The sequence below is a fragment of the Ranitomeya imitator genome, chromosome 8 (genome assembly GCF_032444005.1).
Source record: "Ranitomeya imitator isolate aRanImi1 chromosome 8, aRanImi1.pri, whole genome shotgun sequence".
Lineage (NCBI taxonomy): Eukaryota > Metazoa > Chordata > Amphibia > Anura > Dendrobatidae > Ranitomeya > Ranitomeya imitator.
In genome coordinates, this window is record NC_091289.1 from 26,059,830 (window position 1) to 26,080,029 (window position 20,200).

The 20,200-nt window shown below is 37.4% G+C and overlaps 1 protein-coding gene across 23 annotated transcripts in view; it reads left to right on the top strand.

Annotated features, from left to right (window-relative positions):
* CADPS (calcium dependent secretion activator) overlaps nucleotides 1–20,200 on the top strand; it is a 548,041-nt gene that overhangs the window by 376,119 nt on the left and 151,722 nt on the right. For 8 of the 23 annotated variants that reach the window (XM_069736610.1, XM_069736601.1, XM_069736600.1 and 5 more), the window contains exons 14-19: nucleotides 693–794; nucleotides 918–981; nucleotides 1,221–1,344; nucleotides 3,079–3,147; nucleotides 3,954–3,971; nucleotides 19,002–19,108. In XM_069736610.1, the coding sequence (XP_069592711.1) occupies nucleotides 693–794; nucleotides 918–981; nucleotides 1,221–1,344; nucleotides 3,079–3,147; nucleotides 3,954–3,971; nucleotides 19,002–19,108 (484 nt within the window). The remainder of the gene's footprint in view (nucleotides 1–692; nucleotides 795–917; nucleotides 982–1,220; nucleotides 1,345–3,078; nucleotides 3,148–3,953; nucleotides 3,972–19,001; nucleotides 19,109–20,200) is intronic. The other 15 variants (XM_069736605.1, XM_069736613.1, XM_069736614.1 and 12 more) reach the window with 3 other exon arrangements.

Consider the following 20,200-nt stretch of genomic DNA (forward strand, 5'->3'; position numbering starts at 1 on the left):
TTCATTCACTAAGGTAATGCTGGGTTCCAGGGATTAATGAGTAAACATTGAATAAAACATTATTTTGAGGGACCTCGTAATTGCTTTGGCTCCTATATTATGAATTCCTTAGCACATTTCAGTCTTGAATTGCGAGTGCAAAGATATCGTTGGAAGAAAAGAGTGCATTGATTGTCATTAATGTTCCCAAGGTGATGGTTAGGTCTTGAAAATAAATATCTGGAAGCAGCGTTATAAAAAAAAACTATGGGAAAAAAAATATTATCCTAAATATTTACATAAATGTTGAATTTAAACAAGATTTGAAGTAAATGATCAAACATTTTTGCATTGCGGTGACAAGTGGGCTTACACAATTTTATCAAAATGTGCAGTAAGAAATTCACATTTATAAGTTAATATTTTAGTAATGAAATTTAAAATAATCCATATATAGAAAATTGGTATAAACAATTTTATATTTTATGTTTTTTTTTCCCTGTGTGCAGTTTTACATTTCTTTTTGCCTAAACCAAAATATATATACGTTAAAATTTATTAACATTTTCCTGTTCCTCGTATTTCCTCGTATTACGTAATGAAATTAACTTTGGCTGTGTGTCTCATCAGATCCCAGTGTATATGTTCTATTTTACTTATCGTGTCAGGAGGTGAAGTCACCAAGTCACTCATTTCTCGTTCTTGTCCCCCAGGCCTGATGGCATAGGAACGGTTACAGTTGAAGAAAAAGAACGATTTGAAGAGATCAAAGAACGCCTTCGTTTGCTTCTGGAAAATCAGATCACGCATTTTAGGTAAAGCTTCCGGATGGATATATCTGTAACTATGTATTCTCTATGAATTGTATCAGTAGACGTCTACAAGGAAAAAAAAATAGATTGTGAACAGCAAAACTACATATATTCAAATATTCTTAGGTATTGTTTTCCATTTGGCCGACCGGAGGGAGCATTAAAAGCAACTCTGTCCTTACTGGAGAGGGTAAGTGGTATTTTTTTAACGCGTGTTTTAGAATTTTGTTTTACTTTTGACTTTTATTACATACGTAAATTATTTTTTGGGTTATGTGCTTTCAATTTAAAAAGGAAAACAACATAGGGTTAATAGTGTATTCTTAACTTTGTCTACTATTTCTATAAATACTTAGAATATTCCAGGAATATCTTTTTTTTTTAGATTTTACTTCCATTTTTTTTTTTTACTAATTTCCTATTATCAAGGTTTTAATGAAAGATATAGTTACTCCCGTTCCTCAAGAAGATGTCAAAAATGTCATTCGAAAATGTTTGGAGCAAGCTGCTTTAACAAATTACACCCGATTATCTGAATATGCCAAAATCGAAGGTAAGAGTTTTTTTTGTGTTTTTTTTTTTTTGGGGCTGAAGGTTTCTAGCTTTCTCCAAGATCTCTTTGAATTTGTCAAAAATGCACAAAAGGTGAATTGGTTTATGACGTGTTTTATAACATCTAAGAATGATTTGCTTTTATCACGTGTTTGTGTTGTTGAGGTGTACTCTGAATTGTTCCTTGGCATTGGTTAGACTAGCATGACATTGAATCTGCTATGTTGGGATTTCAGATACTTTTGGAAACATTTAAAAGGTTTATTAGATGTGGATCTATAAGATTTATGTCAAATTGTTAGCAGTTTGTACAAGTTTTATGTTATTTTTCATTTTTAGAATTGATGTTGATTTCGCGACATTTGATTTATTTTATGCACTATAGAAATATTTTTGGTCTGTGATGTTTTTGGAAATGTGTTGATTTTTTTTACAGTTCTCATTGTGCTGAAAGATCAACTTCTTATACAGTAAGTCAAGTGGGCTATAGCGTGGCCCACCTGACAATTCAGAAGGAGAAAGTATTAAACTTCAAGCAGTAAGAAACACTTGAAAGGATTATTGGTTGCATGGAGTCTTAGAGATGACTGATAGAAATATAAGTAGGGTTTTGTCTTGGTGACATTTTGGTGATGTATTGAGTTTTTTTTATCGTTTGTCCTTTGAGTAAATATAGTGAATAACTGACTGGTCAAGGGAGGAGCTGGTCTAGAACCACAAGACTTTCCTCCGTTTGAGATTTTTTTGCAAAGTTCTGTCTTTTCACAGCTGTTTTACCCATAGCTACGCTGTAACCCGCTGGTAAGATCTACTCTCTTCTTTCAGATAAGTCATTGCAAAACAATCTGTAAGGTCTGTAAGTAAAAATGCATTCATTTCCAAAGTAGAGCACATCTAGCGCGTATTCTCCTTTTGTGCCGTAATTTTTTTGGTTGTGTGAATACTCCGCCCCTTATTTTCTTTGCACTGTGACTTTTAGGTCTGGGAATACTTTGAAGCAACAAACTTTTTTTTTTCTCCAGCTCTCTGTTTAGAGAAGTTCCTCATCCCACACTACCTGCTCTCCGCTTCTTTCCCTCCTTACTCGTTATTGGCACAGCCATTTTCCTCCCCCTTCTGCCTTTTCAGGAAATGGCTTACGTGCCAATGCCAGAGCATGCTGGGATTGTTAACTCTTTAACAACCCAACATCCACCAGTTGCATGAGTCTGGTTTTTACTCATAGGCATAGTATGGTCACTTGGTTAAATACTTGAACTACTAGGACACTTCCTGCTCCATGTCTCGCCACCAAAACCCAACCATTTATCAATTGACTTCCTGAAAAAGTTGCTAAATTTTAGGTGATCGGAGCACTTTTCTAAGGCTATGCTTATGAGGAAAACCTTTACGTGCCTTGGATACTTAAGGCTTGAATGCTTAGTATCTTAAGTCAAATTGTTTTCTTTCCTTTTATGTTTGGATCATTAGAGTCTTGCAAAAAGAATACAATCCCCTTCCTCGCCAAGTGAAAAAAAAGTAGTTTACGATAATATTTTCAACACCACGGTCAAAAGCTGTGGCTCATGGGCATGCTGAATGGTTAATCCAGCGAAATTCAAACACCCTCTTTTGTGTGTCCCGAAATACTCTACAAACTTTTCTCCTTTTAACCTAATGTAACATTTTCCTCTAACTTTTGACCTCTTTACCTCTCTGACCTAAGCCTCTTGCATGCCCAAATCCTCTTTTATAGGGAAAAAGAGAGAAATGTATGAACACCCTGTCTTCTGCTTGGCCTCCCAAGTGATGGATTTAACCATTCGTGAGTACTTACCACCTCCTCCTCCTCCTCCTCTCCATGCTGTCTCCACTCTGTTTGCCATTATCTCAAGATACTTCAGATCCAAACCAATTCACTTTTCCCTGCTTCAAGTCTTATGAGCATTATCCCTGTCTGTTGCTTCTGTCTGTGAAACCCAGTGTGAAAGTCCAGTCACTTTTTATCAACCTAAAAGAGGTTAAAATAAAAAAAGTCATTTGTCTGTTATAAACCTGGCACCTGTCTGTAAGTTTTATGTCTGTGACCTGAATGCATTTTTACTTTTTTGCTTCTGTGTACCGCCAATTGGTGAATTGCTTTTACCATTAGTTGCCAAAGTCAGGGAACTTCAACAGTTGAGTTTATGACAGCGATAGCGATCTTGCTTAGTCACCAATATCTTACGGAGAGATGAACGCATACAGTAGTTTTATTTGACTACCGATTGTACTAACTCATACATGTACGCTTGGTTTTTCCATGTTGCTAATTTTTCAGCAATTTTAATTATCCTATACGACTGACCCCCTTCTTCCAAAAATATTGTCTATTTATCAAATTGACTGATTTATTTTCATCTTTCTCCTCCCCGCCTGGTGCAGCCTTCTTTCCTTGTCTTGATGATGGGATTTTGATGTTAATATTTTCGAGTGAATGTTTTTTTCAATATTATTATTATTACTTTTTTTTTTCTTTTCTGGGCAGTCAAATGGCAAAAGTGAATGGGGTGATAGATTGGTCCATTTGCTCATTAATTGTGCCTATTGTGTTCTTTCTCTTCTTTCCTCCTTGCTTTCTCTTACAAATAGAGAATCAAAAGGATGCAGGTGAACAACTGTATATGCATTATAAAGTTATAGGAGTGTAACATTTTCTGTTCTATTTTTTTTTTTTTTACTTTTTTTTTCCATAGCTCCTTAAGTCATGTGCTTTTCCAGGCTGTAATGGAAACACAGTGTCACTTAAGGAATTAATTTGTGCTGTCGTCTAAAAAAAAAAAAAGAAAGAAAGAAAGAAAAAAAAACAACAAAAAAATGGATGAAAACATCCAATGCAAATCAATATTTTAGGAGCAAAGACGTCTTATTCACTGGTACCAAAGTGCTCCATATAGAATGATTTTATATATGAACGGAACCGAATACAGCTAAGTCTCCTTCCCCCTTTCATATTTGTGTTGAAGCCTTTTATTTTTTTTTAACAATGTTTGTCTTTTCTGTACATGTGTACTAACAGCACAGTCAGAAAACAAAACTATTGTCTTTTCCGTCCTTTATGTTTGTAAGATAATGATGTAATGTTACGTGGCTAAAAGTGTTGTTCACATGCAGCACAAACCAACAAAGATCTTTGTAGTTGAAAATTTGCATTTTTCTCTGAAGTTTATTTATTTTTATTTTTTTTATCTCTGTTAAAACACCATCCCTAATTGATCTAGGAAATTCACACTTTGTTTTTATTATGTTGGCACTTTTCTATATAGGATTTGTTGTTTGATTGTTTTTTTGGGATACTTTAATTGAAAGAAAAATTCCCAGATAAATTAAACAGCAATCAATGAGGTTGTCTAAGATAGGAGAAACGCCACTCCATGTCCAATGTTTATTTTCTGGTCTGACGCTCAACTCCTTTTTAAGGGAATGTGGCTTGAGCTGCCTTTCTTAGTCTTGCCCTTGGGTAAGAGTTGCAATCTTCTCGAGATGCAAAAAAAATCTTTTCTAATTCTGAGTAGTATTTTAGATGCTTGGTGACATAATACTCTATACTTTCTATCTTTTTTATTATTTGGCTGAATGATTTAATTAATAGAAAGTACAAAAACATCAAGGCCCATAAGATGTTTCCAAAGTTTACAAAGCATTGGAAACCTCTAAGAAAAATATTTACTGTTAGGTTCACTAGGTGAGGTGTATCGTCAAAGCCCAAGGTTCGGGAGGGCACAGGAGCCATGGGCATCAGTGGGAAGGCAGTTGAGGGATGTGGGAAGCGGGTCGCAGATTTACAGAAGACTGTAGACAGGAGACATCCTGGAGACCACAGACAGGTAGCAGATGTACTGGAAACTGCAAACAGGTAGCAGACAGAACTCTAGAGATACTAGAAAGCTGGAATATCAAGACACGGGTGTGTGACTGGTGGGCCTTATATAGGCCCAAGCAGATGATCAAATGGAATCATATCAAATCATCTGCAAAGCCCAATGTGAAGCACAACAAAGTTCACTAGACCGGCGTGAGGAGAGCAGAGCTTGGATCCGAGACAGTTCGATAACATTTACAAATACCCTTTCTTGTCTTTTCTGCCAGTTCAGAAGATCCCATAGTCATAATACCTAAGGCAAAAAAAATTAAGCTAATCATCTTGTTCAATTCATTTTGAGTTGTCTCAAGCCAAAGAAAAAATTAGGACACATCTGTAATAGTCACAAAAGTCTCCTGGAAGGCATCTGGTAAAAGAGGAGTCTTCCATGACTCCCAGGAGACTTTACAAATCTCCTGGACTCCGCAGAAGCCTTCTCGAAAGCCATGCTAACGGATTATTTCCAATGTATGGTAATGAGATGCTATGTTACCAGACTCTGCCATAGTGTCTAGATTCATATTTTGGAGCAGGAAATTTGAAAACTTTGTGTGAGGCTCTACCAATATTAAAGAAGAAGTATTTATAAAGTTTTCTCTAAGCTTCAGGCGCAACTACCGTCTTCAACCCCTAAAGTTATGTCCGACTTGTTGAAGATGAAATAGAAAGGCCATGGGTTGAGTGCTCCTGAGCTAATTTTCCACTGCTTTTACAATAGTTAAAGACTTCAAGATGGGGTTGCCAGCAAATGGTGTCTGAGATTGTTCAGGTCTTTAGTTTACAGACCAATGCATAGGAAAACTTGTTAGGATTTCCATAGCTCCTATTGTCTTATAAGTCATATATGTACGCATTACAATACGGTGGAGAAACTTTTTAAGGTGGATCAATCACCAGATTTTACCATACGAGCTACATATTGAACAGATCTCTTACACCCATTTAAGATGGTATCCACATCAGAATGATTGTATAATCCTTTTTGATTTTTTTTCCCAGCTATCGTTACACAATATTCATTTTACAGCCATTCTGAAATGAGTGGTTCTCAATTCAGTTTGTGTTGTGAAATCTGGCCTCATATCCTCTTTAAACAATAGTTTAGAACAAGAGGTACCATTTTTAAACAGTTATTTTGAGAATGAGTTCCTCTCTACCCTATTTAGGGATTTTTTTAAAATATTGTTTTAGAAAAATGGATCTCAAAACAGATCTTTCTAGTTTGGAAAATATGCATGTATTAAGATAAGAGATAGTGAAGATAGTACATAGTGAAGAGGTATCTTACTGTTCAAACATAGGATTCTTCCATGGGTTTAGGTTTAATAATGAAGCTTTATCCCTGGATCGTCATGCCTCTGGTCTGGGCTGTCAATTAGTTTGTAACGCTGTATAGCTGAGATGGCTGTCAGTCAGTCCTTGCGCCGTAGTTACAGACACCACTTACTATGCACTGAGCGGTGACAGAATCCAGCCACCACCCCATATGACTGAAAGCCCGAGGATGCCTGGGGGAATAAAGTTCATCATCAGTATGGGGGCCGGGGAGCTTTAGAATGCCATTAACCTGCAGATTCGCCCCATATCCAGAGGTTAGTAGCATTTTTTTATATGACAGTTTCCCTGTAAAGTTAGAAATAAAATTTGGCACTCAACTTATGTAGGTACAGTGAAGAATTTTTTATTGCAGTCCAATGTTAATAAATGTTTCGGTCAGCATTGACCTTCTTCAGTATACTGACTGCTGGAGTGTTGTCTTTATAAGGATTAAGAAACCAGAAGTGTAGAAGTATGGGGATCCCTGTAAGGATACACCAGGGAGCATTTATCGGTGGTGGCTGAAAACATAGCCCATCTAACGTGGTGTCCGCCGCTGATTATATCACCGCGATAGACAGGCTACGTTTTCAGCCACCACCGATATGTGCTCCCTGGTGTATCCTCACAGGGATCCCCATACTTCTACACTTCTGGTTTCTTGATCCTTATAAAGACAACAGTCAGTATACTGAAGAAGGTCAATGCTGACCAAAACTTTTATTAACATTGGACTGCAATAAAAAATTCTTCACCGTACCTACATAAGTTGAGTGCCAAATTTTATTTCTAACTATACTATTGGTCTGGGAACCTATTTGAGCACCAACACAGCTGTGCCACGATATACTTTCTACTTTCTAGTTGTCCTGTAAATGCATGTATTTGGCACTAAAAAGTATTTGTGCTATTCGAAAAAGTTAAAAAGGCACACAAGATCGCCACATGGTAATCAGCCAACTACTGCTGCATGTGGGCCTAGACACAAAGTTACAGTACAATAATCACAACTGTGTCCCGTGGTGAGCCGTGCACCGGTGTGTTCATTACATGACCAGACGTGGTTTGTATCCCTCGTAAGTGAACACTTAAAGTTGACAATAAATGCCAGCAAACAGAGATCTTGAAAAACATGGCAAATCGATACATACATGACACACATATCACTTCCACATTACATGCATGACACACACATTATATGCATGATACACACATCAGACAGATAACACACATTATATACATGACACATACATCGTATACATTGTATACACAATACACAGGTCACTCACACATTTGACACACAACATACTTCATACATGACACGTGCATGTCACTCATACATTACGTACATTACATACTCGTTACTACGACATTAGGCACATGACACACATGTCACACAATTAGACACATGCACATGTCATACATTACATACACGATGAACACATGTCACTCACATTAAATACACGTCACTCACAAATTAGACACATGACACACATACAGTGCGTCACTCACACATTACATACATAATGCACACATTACAAATATGTCCCCCAAAGAGTAGACACATAACATAAATATACATCTCTCACATTAAAGAGGTCGTTATGCTTTGTTCACTTCACATCGGGAGGGCAGGTGATGTCGGGCCTACTAATACCTGTCGATCGCACACACATCCTGGCAGGTATTGCTAAACATAACATTACCTGCCCTGCTCACCTATCCTTTTTCATACATGTAGCGTACCCATACCTGCTGTGCAGATGTCATACATTGCACACTTTTATAACACACATCCCTTACCTATTAGGTACATACTATATACATATTATACACATGTTGCTCACACTACAAATACATAGGGTACTATTGTACCTACCATTTACACAATGGCATCTCCACTATGATAACCACTTGCTACAAAATTTAGTTTGGCCCAACCCATAGGCCCAGCTGGAACTCTTTCCAGCACAGGTCCTCCTTTACTGGTATTGCTTTCTAATGCTTACACGATCACCCCTAATGAGTTGGAAACGGCTAATAGGGGTGCCCTCAGTCGAACCCCCCATCAATCATATAAAGACTGCTTAAGATATCTTAGTCTTAGACAACCACTTTAATTCATCAGGTAACACAGTTAATGATGTCGTGAGACCTAACGAGTCTTGCCTACATCATACCTATATGTACAGACACATGGACAGCCTAAGGGATAATATTTGTGCTAGTCAACACGAGCATACAGCCCTCACACTGACGGAGTCGGTGCTTGTTTTATGTGTTCGCTCTGAAAAGAAGACTATTTTCATCTCTAAATCATTTTGCTTTGCTGATATTACAAACTGTATGACAGATGGGTCACACTCTGATCGCTGCGTTCTAACATTTGGGAGAGCAGAGAACATATTTGGTGAAGCTGGCATGATTCGATGCTGTTTGATTCAAGCCACAATACGAGAACCACTAGTATTTCACGTTGAAAATAATTAAAGAAGCAGGAAACAATTAGAAAGCACACATTTTGAATAGTGACAGATGTTCTACATGTTTAAATTAGACAAAGGGATATAAGACAAATTCATGGGTCACAGTAACAACTGCTGCAGTCTTAGCTTGTAATTTGAAGTGCAATATGGAAAACCCGGAAAATTAAATTGGAAAAACAATATTTATGCCATGCGCTTGGTAATCCTCTTATTATAAAATTCGGCATTTTTGTGACATCAAGATATGGACTATTACTAGAGTAATGAGCAGTTATCAATAGATGCATAATCTACTACCAATGTGATCTATGTAATTACCTGCCAACTTTGAAAGTTAAGGTACCGTCACACATAACGATATCGTTAATGATATCGTTGCTTTTTGTGACGTAGCAACGATATCGTTAAGGAAATCGTTATGTGTGACAGCGACCAACGATCAGGCCCCTGCTGGGAGATCGTTGGTCGCTGAAGAAAGTCCAGAACTTTATTTCGTCGCTGGATCTCCCGCTGACATCGCTGGATCGGCGTGTGTGACACCGATTCAGCGATGTCTTCACTGGTAACCAGGGTAAACATCGGGTAACTAAGCGCAGTGCCGCGCTTAGTAACCCGATGTTTACCCTGGTTACCAGCGTAAAAGTAAAAAAAACAAACAGTACATACTTACCTACCGCTGTCTGTCCCCGGCACTGTGCTTCTCTGCTCTCCTCCTGTACTGGCTGTGAGCACAGCGGCTGGAAAGCAGAGCGGTGACGTCACCACTCTGCTTTCCGGCTGACCGACGCTCACAGCCAGTGCAGGAAGCAGAGCGCCGGGGACAGACAGCTGAAGGTAAGTATGTACTGTTTTTTTTTTTACTTTTACGCTGGTAACCAGGGTAAACATTGGGTTACTAAGCGCGGCCCTGCGCTTAGTAACCCGATGTTTACCCTGGTTACCTGGGGACTTCAGGATCATTGGTTGCTGGAGAGCTGTCTGTGTGACAGCTCTCCAGCGACCAAACAGCGACGCTGCAGCGATCGACATAATTGTCGGTATCGCTGCAGCGTCGCTTAGTGTGACGGTACCTTTAGGAAAGAGGGAGCACCGCTGCCAATCGTTCTTAGTATTATCTTAAATAAAGTCCTTGTTCGTGCATAGAAGTGCACACTCCCAAATTCAAGAAGCAATTGCTAATATTACGGGTGCAGATTTAACCATTAGGATAGGGGAGTGGCTGAATTAGAACACAAATACATTTAAAATAATGTTATTTTATTGATAACATAGTAAAACACAAAGTTAAAATTTAAGAAAGGTGTAAGAATGAAAAGAGGGAAGGGTGACTCAATCAATAATAATTGTTACATGATCAACATCTTCATGTCCTAAACAGTAGAAATGAAGTAATTCTTGTGTATATCAACGCTGCCAATTTCAGACCCCAAAGTATAAATTGGCGTTGGCCATAATATACCGGGGGTATAATCAAGCCTAGGCCGCTTTAATCCCGGGTGCCTCGACTGGACTCACAGTATAGTATGGCCTGTTACATCGGGACGGTGGGGAGATCTGTATGTCCTAAGAACGTAGATGTGACCTCTACTTGTCTGACAATACATGTCTATGATCAAAAAACCTTCATTCTTAATGTATTACCTATAGATAGATAAATAGATAGATAGATAGATAGATAGATAGATAGATAGATAATAGATATAATAGATAGATAGATAGATAGATAGATAGATAGATAGATAGATAGATGATAGATACAAAAACAGAAAAGCAGAGCAGCACAAAAAGCAAATAAAGAGTCCGGGTGCAAAAAGCTCCCACAGGCAAATACCGAACCTCGAATGTAGGGATCAAAAAAACAGTGGCAGCACACCGTTATTTTTTAAAGAAAAAAGACTTGTTTTATTTAGCCCATAGTAGCAACATTTCGGTCCAAAAAGTGAACCTTCAAGGTTCAAAAAGGTTCACTTTTTGGACCGAAACGTTGCTACTATGGGCTAAAAAAAAGCTATTTTTTCACAAATAACGGTGTGCTGCTCCTGTTTTTTGGATTCCTAGATAGATAATAGATAGATAGATAGGTAGATAGATAATAGATAGATAGATAGATAGATAGATAATAGATAGATAGATAGAGATACTACAGATGAGCAAATTGATTCCATGTAAATTGAATTTGTGTAAAAATTTCAAGAATTCACTGAAACTGGTAAATTTGAACAATTTGCGATTTGCTTGTCAAGAATCACCTAGAATTTTTACTACCATTTTAAATATTGTGAAAGATTGCGTTAGCCAAAGAAGGCTCGCATAATCTCAGGCATGAATTGAATCCCATAATGCCTTGAAGTTACGACATCACATTGTATAGCACATCCAATCAGTAGGGATTATCATAGACTGTATAAAAGCAGAGATAGGGAATTCAGCAGCCATATTTTGATGAATCTGGATAGTGAAAGAATGTCAAAACTCACAGCTTAGCCAAGAAATGCATAAAGCCCTAAAGAAACTGTACTGATAGCGTGTGAAAATGGAGAAGTGGAGATTATTAGTGTGCAAGGTAAAAATAATAATGTCAAACAAATTTTTCAGGACAATTGGACGTTTTGGAGTAAGCTATAGTATTTTTGATTAATCGGTTCACTGTAAATTGAACTTTGAAAATTTGGCAAAGCTGATGAATTTGAATTTCAGGAGATCTGCTCAGCCATAATAGGAAGATATGAGATAGATACAGTTGTGCTCAAAAGTTTACATACCCCAGTAGAATTTTTGCTTTCTTGGCCTTTTTGTAGAGAATATGAATGATGACACCAAAACTTTTCTCAACTCATGGTTAGTTGTTAGGATTAAGCCATTTATTGTCAAACTACTGTGTTTTCTTTTTTAAAATCATAATGACAACCTATAATATCCAGATGACCAAAAGTTCATATACCCCATTTCTTAATACCGTTCATTGCCCCCTCTTACATCAATGACAACTTGAAGTCTTTTGTGGTAGTTGTGGATGAGGTTCTTTATTTTCTCAGATGATAAAGCTGCCCACTCTTCTTGGAATAAAAGCCTCCAGTTCCTGCAAATTCCTGGGCTGTCTAGCATGAACTGCGCTCTTGAGATCTCCCCAGAGTGGCTCAATGATATTGAGGTCAGGAGACTGAGATGGCCACTCCAGAACCTTCACTTTGTTCTGATGTAGCCAACGACAGGTTGACTTGGTCTTGTGTTTTGTATCGTTGTCATGTTGGAATGTCCAAGTACGTCCCATGTGCAGCCTCCGGGCTGATGAGTGGAAATTTGCCTCCAGTATTTTCTGATAATGTGCTGAATTCATCTTTACTTCAACCTTGACCAAGTTTCCTGTGCCTTTGTAGCTCACACATCCCCAAAACATCAGCGATCCACCTTCATGCTTTACATTAGGAATGGTGATCCTTTCATCATAGGCGTTGTTGACCTCTCCCCAAGTGTAACATTTATGGTTGTAAATTTTGGTCTCATGACTCCAAACTACCTTGTTCCAGAAGTTTTGAGGCTTGTTTCTGTGCTGTTTTACGTATTGTAGGTGAGATACTTTGTGGCATTTGCGCAGTAATGGCTTTTTACTGGTGACTCAACCATGCAGCCCATTTTTCTTCAAGTGCCTCCTTATTGTGCATCTTGAAACAGCCACACCACTAGTTTTCAGAGAGTCTTCTATTTCAGCTGATGTTATTTGTGGGTATTTCTTTGCATCCCAAACAATTTTCCTGGCAGTTGTGGACATTTTTGTTGGTATACCTGACCATGGTTTTGTTTTTACAAAGCCCCTGATTTTCCATTTGGTAATCACAGTTCGAACGCTGCTGACTGGCATTATCAATTCCTTGGATATCTTTTTGTATCCCTTTCCTGTTTTATACAGTTCAGCTACCTTTTCCCGTAGATCTGTTGACAATTATTTTGCTTTCCCCATGACTCACAATCCAGATTTCAGTGGCTGGATGAAAGATGCAAGAGTCTGTCTGGATCCCAAAAACTCAATCAGCTTTTATTCACACACACTGATTATAAGCAAACAGCTAACAGGTGAGGATGTTACCTTAAATAGCCATTCAAACCCATTTGTGTCATTGTGCATGTTATCAGGCCAAAATCACCAGGGTATGTGAACTTTTGGTCAGGGTCATTTGAATGTTTTTGGTTGTCATTATGATTTAAAAAGAGAAAACACAGTAGTTTGACAATAAATGGCTTTACCCAACCACTAACCATGAGTGGAGAAAAAGTTTTTGTGATATCATTCAACTGCTACAAACCATGGCTTTTAAAATCCTGCTCAGAAATAATAACGAATAACCTCAAATTTGAACTTTTGGTAGTTATTTATTTACCTGGAGCCTTCACTTTATGGTCCCGCAAAGAAAAAGAGGAAAGGTGCTCCAAGTCGGTGACTTGTGAGAATGAAGGGCTGAAACTCCGACCACTGACCCACAGACCAGTGAGAAGAAACGTAGTCAAACCAAACAGGAAATAGAGCATTGATTCCCAGACATTGCCACAGAGTGAAGACAAGGGTGTATGTTCTCTGGATCTTTATTCATTCAGACAACACTTTTCAAGCTCAGGTTGACTCCTTCATCAGGCAGAGTATATTTTATAGAGCCTCCTCCCTTATATATGGGAGGGAAGATACTGCTACACAGGTTAAAACAATAATTAAAACCAACAATTTGTACAAGTCACACACGTAAAATTATCAGCAAAGAACCATTTGCTGTATATAAATATGAATTATGTTGAGTATATGTACGCTGTTATAAAATTGTATAAAAACTTTTTTTTCTGTCTGTATAATATACTATACCTGATAAATGAGTCAACCCGACTTCAAAACGCATTGTATGAATCAATATGAATCCAGAGAACATATCCTCTTGTCTTCACTCTGTAGCAGCGCCTGGGAATCACGGTTCTTTTTTGTGTTTGGCTTGAATACTTTGTGGTCCAGATCATAGGATTGTCCTGAAAAAATTGTCAGCATTAACAGTAATGCAAGATTTCTACCAATAGCACCACACCAGGATCAGACTTTACTATTTAAATGTATATCCTATAGAAAACATGGAGTCAAAGTCCACAATTTTATGCAAAATTCAAGAAATGTGTTATGCAATACAAAAAAATTAGGCCCAAGAATCATTACATAAATATTAAAAATCAAATTGAAAGACATTGGTGTTGGTGGCCGCTGATCCCCAAATCAATAGTTCTCATAAAGTGCCAGTGCTACTATATACTGTCATAACACAAAATCAGACCGATTGACTGACCAAATTCAATGAATATTGACAGACGTGTAGGTAACCTGATATAACCTCATGTATAAAGTGCTAGTGCCTCCATTTTGTAACCACATATACCATGTGAATAAATGTAATTTAGCTGAATGAACATAGTTGATTTTATGTCCCATGTACCTACCACTAGTAAACACAATAATACACCCCAAAGCATCAATCAATTTAAGATCTGTAAACTTTAGAATAATAAAGTGTTTAAAGTGCTAGCGCCTACATTTTATAACCACACATACCATGTGAATAAATGTAATGTAGTCTAATGAACATAGTTGATTTTATGTCCCATGTACCTACCACTAGTAAACACAATAATATACCCCAAAGCATCAATCAATTTAAGATCTGTAAACTTTTTAGAATCAAAAAGAGAAACAGTGGTCTGAATAAATGGACAGGGCCCTCTTACCCATTTTCTGCCTGCGTGGACCAGCTATGCCAGCAGCCACCTATCCCATTGAAATGCTATGGAATTCTGCAGTGGGCTCATGATCCAAAAGGTCCTGCAGCAAAAGCACATGTTCAGATTTATTTCCTCTCACGGACACTGTCTCCTTTTGGGCTCGTACACACGACTGTAAAACTCAGAAAATTGCTAGCCATTGTTTTGATGGATAGCACTTGTCCACATGTTATTCAATGAGGAGATGCACATGTCCGATTCGGTCTCAGGAAAAAATCATAGCATGCCCGAGTTGACTCCAAAAATCCAATGGCACTCAGCCATTCATTCTTATGGGTCCGTGGAAAACATACTATCCAAGTGTAGTCCGATTTTCACGAACACATAGAATGTAAAAGATGAAGAAACTTTTTTTTCTTCGCACCTGAGAAAACCAGATCACCATATGATCTCACTTCGATCAAACTCTGATCAGAATGCGATTAGCACAATTGGGCCCATTTTCTCTGATGAGAGAAAAATCAGTCGTGTGACTCTAGCCTTAAGCTGTGCAATATATTTGTAATACAGTATGTAGTTTTAACGCTTTCCTTTCCATATTGCTCAGCTTAGAGGAAACACTGCTCATGGGCCCAGGACATTCCAGTCCAACATGGGGAACCACTGTAGGCAATGTCTACGCCTTCAAATTATTTTGTTGTATTCACTGACGAGTTAATCTTTTCTGTAGATTTCAATCAATGGGTTACTACTTACTAGTAGCTTTGTTATCCTGATTCTGAACTAAAATACAATCCGATAACCAATTAAGTGTTCTATACCAAGTTCACATGGGTGAAGTATCAGAATTTGGAAAACACGTTGGCTTACTTGCTTGAGACAAAGACTCTGTTTGTTTTAAATCCTTCTTTCCAACAGCAAAGCCCTGTTATTAGAGTTCCATGAATGTTTGGGGCAACCACTGCCTCACTGATTCATCTGCGATGTACCAGTACAGCAAATATCTGTTTGTCTATTGTGTCGTGAGTGTATTTGTGAATGGAACAAGTCAACATTCACAATGACGATCAAGTGATGTAGTTACGTCCCCAATGATTATTATATTACTCCATCTAATTCTAACATCCCGTCCCTCTAGAGGACACCATGAGGGACATTTATGAAAACCATTATAGCTCTAGTTGAAGAGGGTTGCAGATATTTTTTATTATATCAGCTTGGTTTCATAAATCTACCTATGGACCGTTTTATGGTAGTTTCTTATGACATAGTATTTTTTTATGCAACCAGAGATAGTGTAGATAATTTGCAATTTTGTTTCTTTTGTCATCTCCACTGTCTTTCCTTTGACACGCTTGGTCCTGTCATCTTTATGTATATTCTCACTCCTCCTTACTTTGTACTCTTTTCTCCACCATGCATGACCAGTTCATCGGCCTAAACCAAAGCCATCACCTGTGCCTCCACCCAGTCAAACCCAGGCTAACATGTTAAATCAAAGGCTCAAAGGCATGCCTAAACCAGTTCCAAGTACTGTATCGGCTTTACTACATTTGATTTGTTTAGCCTAGTTTCCCTTCCCCAACCTCTTCTCCCTGAACCACTTAGGCATTGGAAGGACTCACAGTGTATTACAATGCCTTGCTGTTTTCTTCCAGCACCTTGGTGGTTAACATAGCTTAGTTTCAACATCGGCTTCCAAGCACTTCCTCTCGATATGTTCATTTCTGTCTAGATCTGTCCGGCACCAGCAGCATTTTCCAATCTGAATGTCAGCACAAAATAACATTGTTATTACATAACATTCTGCATGATAATGTTAATGTTTATGAGTTTCAAATAAAATTTTAACTGTTTTCTTAAAGGGTACCTATCACTTTAGAAAAACTTTTGGAATATCATAGAGACATGTAAAAGTTTTGACCGATGTGATCTGGGTGTTGAAACTCCTGATGATCACTAAATGATCAAATCATTTAAGATCTCTTTTTTTTGCTCAGCTCTCCTAAGGAACAACAGAGCAAGAGTTGTACAGATCCATAGAAAATATGAATCCTGGGACATATGGGTGGAGCCAATCAGAAATAATATTGAGAGCTTCGTCTATTTCATTTTGCTGATTAGTCGGTGTCTCAGCACAAAAAACCTCACCGGACAAAACTTGTCATCCACATTTCACTAGGATACGTCAAAAGTTTTTTGAAATGATCGTTACCCTTTAATAGATTTCTTATGTTTTGCGGTATCAGTGCTCCAGCTGGTAGTTAGCTGATTGAATGCCAATAAGTAACAATGGCAACTGACTACAAAACCAATGTAGACAAAAAGCTAAAAGTTTCAACTTGCACATAGTTGCAAGTAGCATAGTTGCACGTAGCTGTAAAACCAAACAAAGCTAATGAACAGGAATAGTTATGGGGGAAAGAAAATTGTCAGTACAAATTACATGCCTAAAGGACCACCACAGCCATATCCTTATACTGATGGAAATTAGTTTTCTAAACATCTGCTGTATTGTTAAAGAAAAAGTTAAACTTAGCAGAAGCTGTATGCTTATTAGCAGTATGAAGTCATGGAGGCGGTGACACTTCCCTGGAGAGTCATGCTGGCTTAAAGGATCATGCTGTCCATTTGTGGCTTGAGATGATGGTGTCACTTTCCTGGAGAGTCACAATGGTTAAAAAGTCATGCTCTCTCTTTCTGGCTTGAGATGGTGGTGTCACTTCCCTGAAGAGTCTTCCTTGCTTAAAGAGTCACGCTGTCCTTTTTTGGCTTGAGATGGTGGTATCACTCCCCTGAAGAGTCATACCGGTTTAAAGAGTCATTCTGTCCATTTCTGGCTTGAGCTAGTTGTGTCACTTCCTTGAATAGTCAAGTTGACTTAAAAAGTCATGTTGTTGCTTTCCAGCTTGAGATGATAGTGTCACCTTTCTAAAGTGTCACACTGGCTTAAAGAATCATGCTGTCCCTTACTGGGTTGAGATGGTGCTGTCACTCCCGTGAAGAGTTAGGATGGCTTAAAGAGTCATGCAGTTCATTTCTGGCTTAAGATGGTGGCACCACTTCCTTGTAAAGTTATGCTAGTTCAAAAAATCATGTTGTCCCTTTTTGGCTTGAGATGACAGAGTAATTTCCCTGAAGAGTCATGCTGGCTTAGAGAGTCATGCTGTCCCTTTCTCACTTGAGATGGTGGTGTCACTCCCCTGAAGAGTCACTCTGTCCATTTCTGGCTGAGGTGGTGGTGTCACTTCCCTAAAGAGTCATGCTGTCTTTTTTTGGCTTGAGATGAGGGTATCGCTCCTTTGAAGAGTCACGCTGGCGTCATGCTGTTGCTTTCTGGCTTGATTGATTTTTTAGAGATCTGGATAAAGTTAATACAAACCAGCTCCAGCAGCATCCAGTGCATTTGCTTTGCATAGATAAAGCCAAAACTAGTAAATCTTGCTTTACTGTACATCTGCTTTAAGTTGGCTTGTAATCACATATCCTGCAGCGTGTGGGACATCAGTCAAGCCTCAAAAGGTATGTTTAGGAACCAGCAGTATATATTCACACATAGGTTGCCACCTCCTCTGTGACTCATACTATGTGCAAACTTCGATTTTTAACAAAATACAGCAAATTATATTAGGTATAAAGACATGTTTAGAAAATGTATCTACCACAGTATATGGCTGTTGTGGCGCCTTATGGGCATTACTTGTTCTGACAAGTTCCTTTTAAGATAAAGTCGATTATATATTTTGTCTGGAGTCTATTGAATAATTTGCCTTACAGGATATATTCCAAATAGAAAATACTCCAAAAATATCTAGCGCTGTGAATTAGGAATATTTCTTAAAAATTTAAAAAAAAAAAAAAAACTCTCTTTACTTGATTCACATACAAATTACAATATGAAAAAGTAACATGATTAACATAGATGCAACAATCTCCCTACAGTACACAAATAGATTTATATACCTCTAGGTATGAAATGTGGAATAAAAAGTTGTGGACAAATTTGTGGTTCCACAAGGAAGAATAGAAAGCTGGAGCACTGTTTATGAAATTCAACAAATAATTGTGAATTTAGAGTTTCTTTAATATTTCTTATTCATTTGTAGCCTTTAAAAAAAAAATCATGCATGATATTAAACAGTTATCCAATATCCTGGAATTTGACTAACCAGAGAAATATCCAAATGCATCCCAAGAACTGAAGTTCTAATTCATCTTCTTGTACTTCAGAAAACGTAGGTCGCTTAGTAACTCCTGCCAAAAAGTTAGAAGACACAATAAGACTGGCAGAGCTTGTCATTGAAGTACTCCAGCAAAATGAAGAACATCATGCCGAGGTGAGGACCTACCTATTATAAAAAAAAAAATGTCGTGATGGGTTAGTTTCTAGAGCTCTCTCTAGAACATTAATGACTTGCAAGGTTTTTTTGCAAGAAGGATATAAGTGGTTTTAAAATAATTGGAAATTCATCATAGGGTTGATACCAAATTATTTCACCATCAAGTTTTTGTATTAATTGAAATGATCTAAATCTTATATTTGGGCATTTTTTAAAATTGAAATTTGATATTTTTTTACAACTTTTGTAATTTTTTTTAAGGGATGTGGGTTTTTTCCTTTTTTAAGGTTGTGAAATTTGTGTTACACTATCAAAAACAACTATATTCAATTTTAGAGTTTGGTTAAATGTCTATTATTGTTCGATTACAAACAACCATATTCAATTTTAGGGTTTTTGTTAAATGTCTACTATTGTTCGATCATAAACAATTACATTCAATTTTTGAGTTTGGTTAAATGTCAACTATTGTTAAAAAAAAAATAATGGTTTAAAAAGCAAGTTGGTTATCTTAATCATCTGAACTCACAGTACAATTCCAATTATATTTTTATATTTATTTAACAATCTTAGACATCATCACTCCTAATATTTTTCTATCAATTCCCCGCATTCCCCAAATCTCAACATTTTTAAATTTCGATTATTTTTCCTCCACATTATATATTTTGTTTTTTACTTTTTTTTGTTAAAATGTCATGATATTTTTTGATAACTGGAAATATGGTTTGCGATGACATTTGAATCACGATGATAGCTTTTCTATCACTATTCACTACCATGAAGCTAATGAATAGTCCGAAAGACCCAACTATTGCCTGATTTGCATATTTAAATTTACTCCCTGTTTTTTCACTGTTCTTTCTATCTTGGATGATCCCGACAGGGAAAAGAGGTATGTGGTTAAGCTCAACAAATTGAGTCACCTGCTCTCATATCTTGTGCATGTCCTTCATGTTTTTTGATGGGATTTTATCCTTTTTTTTGCTTCCTTTGTAGTAGTAACATAAGTAGTGTAGCAGCCAGATCAAGTAGATTTGCCTGTGAAACCTAGTTGCCCCTCAAAATCGAAGTGTGTAGTGATAATCT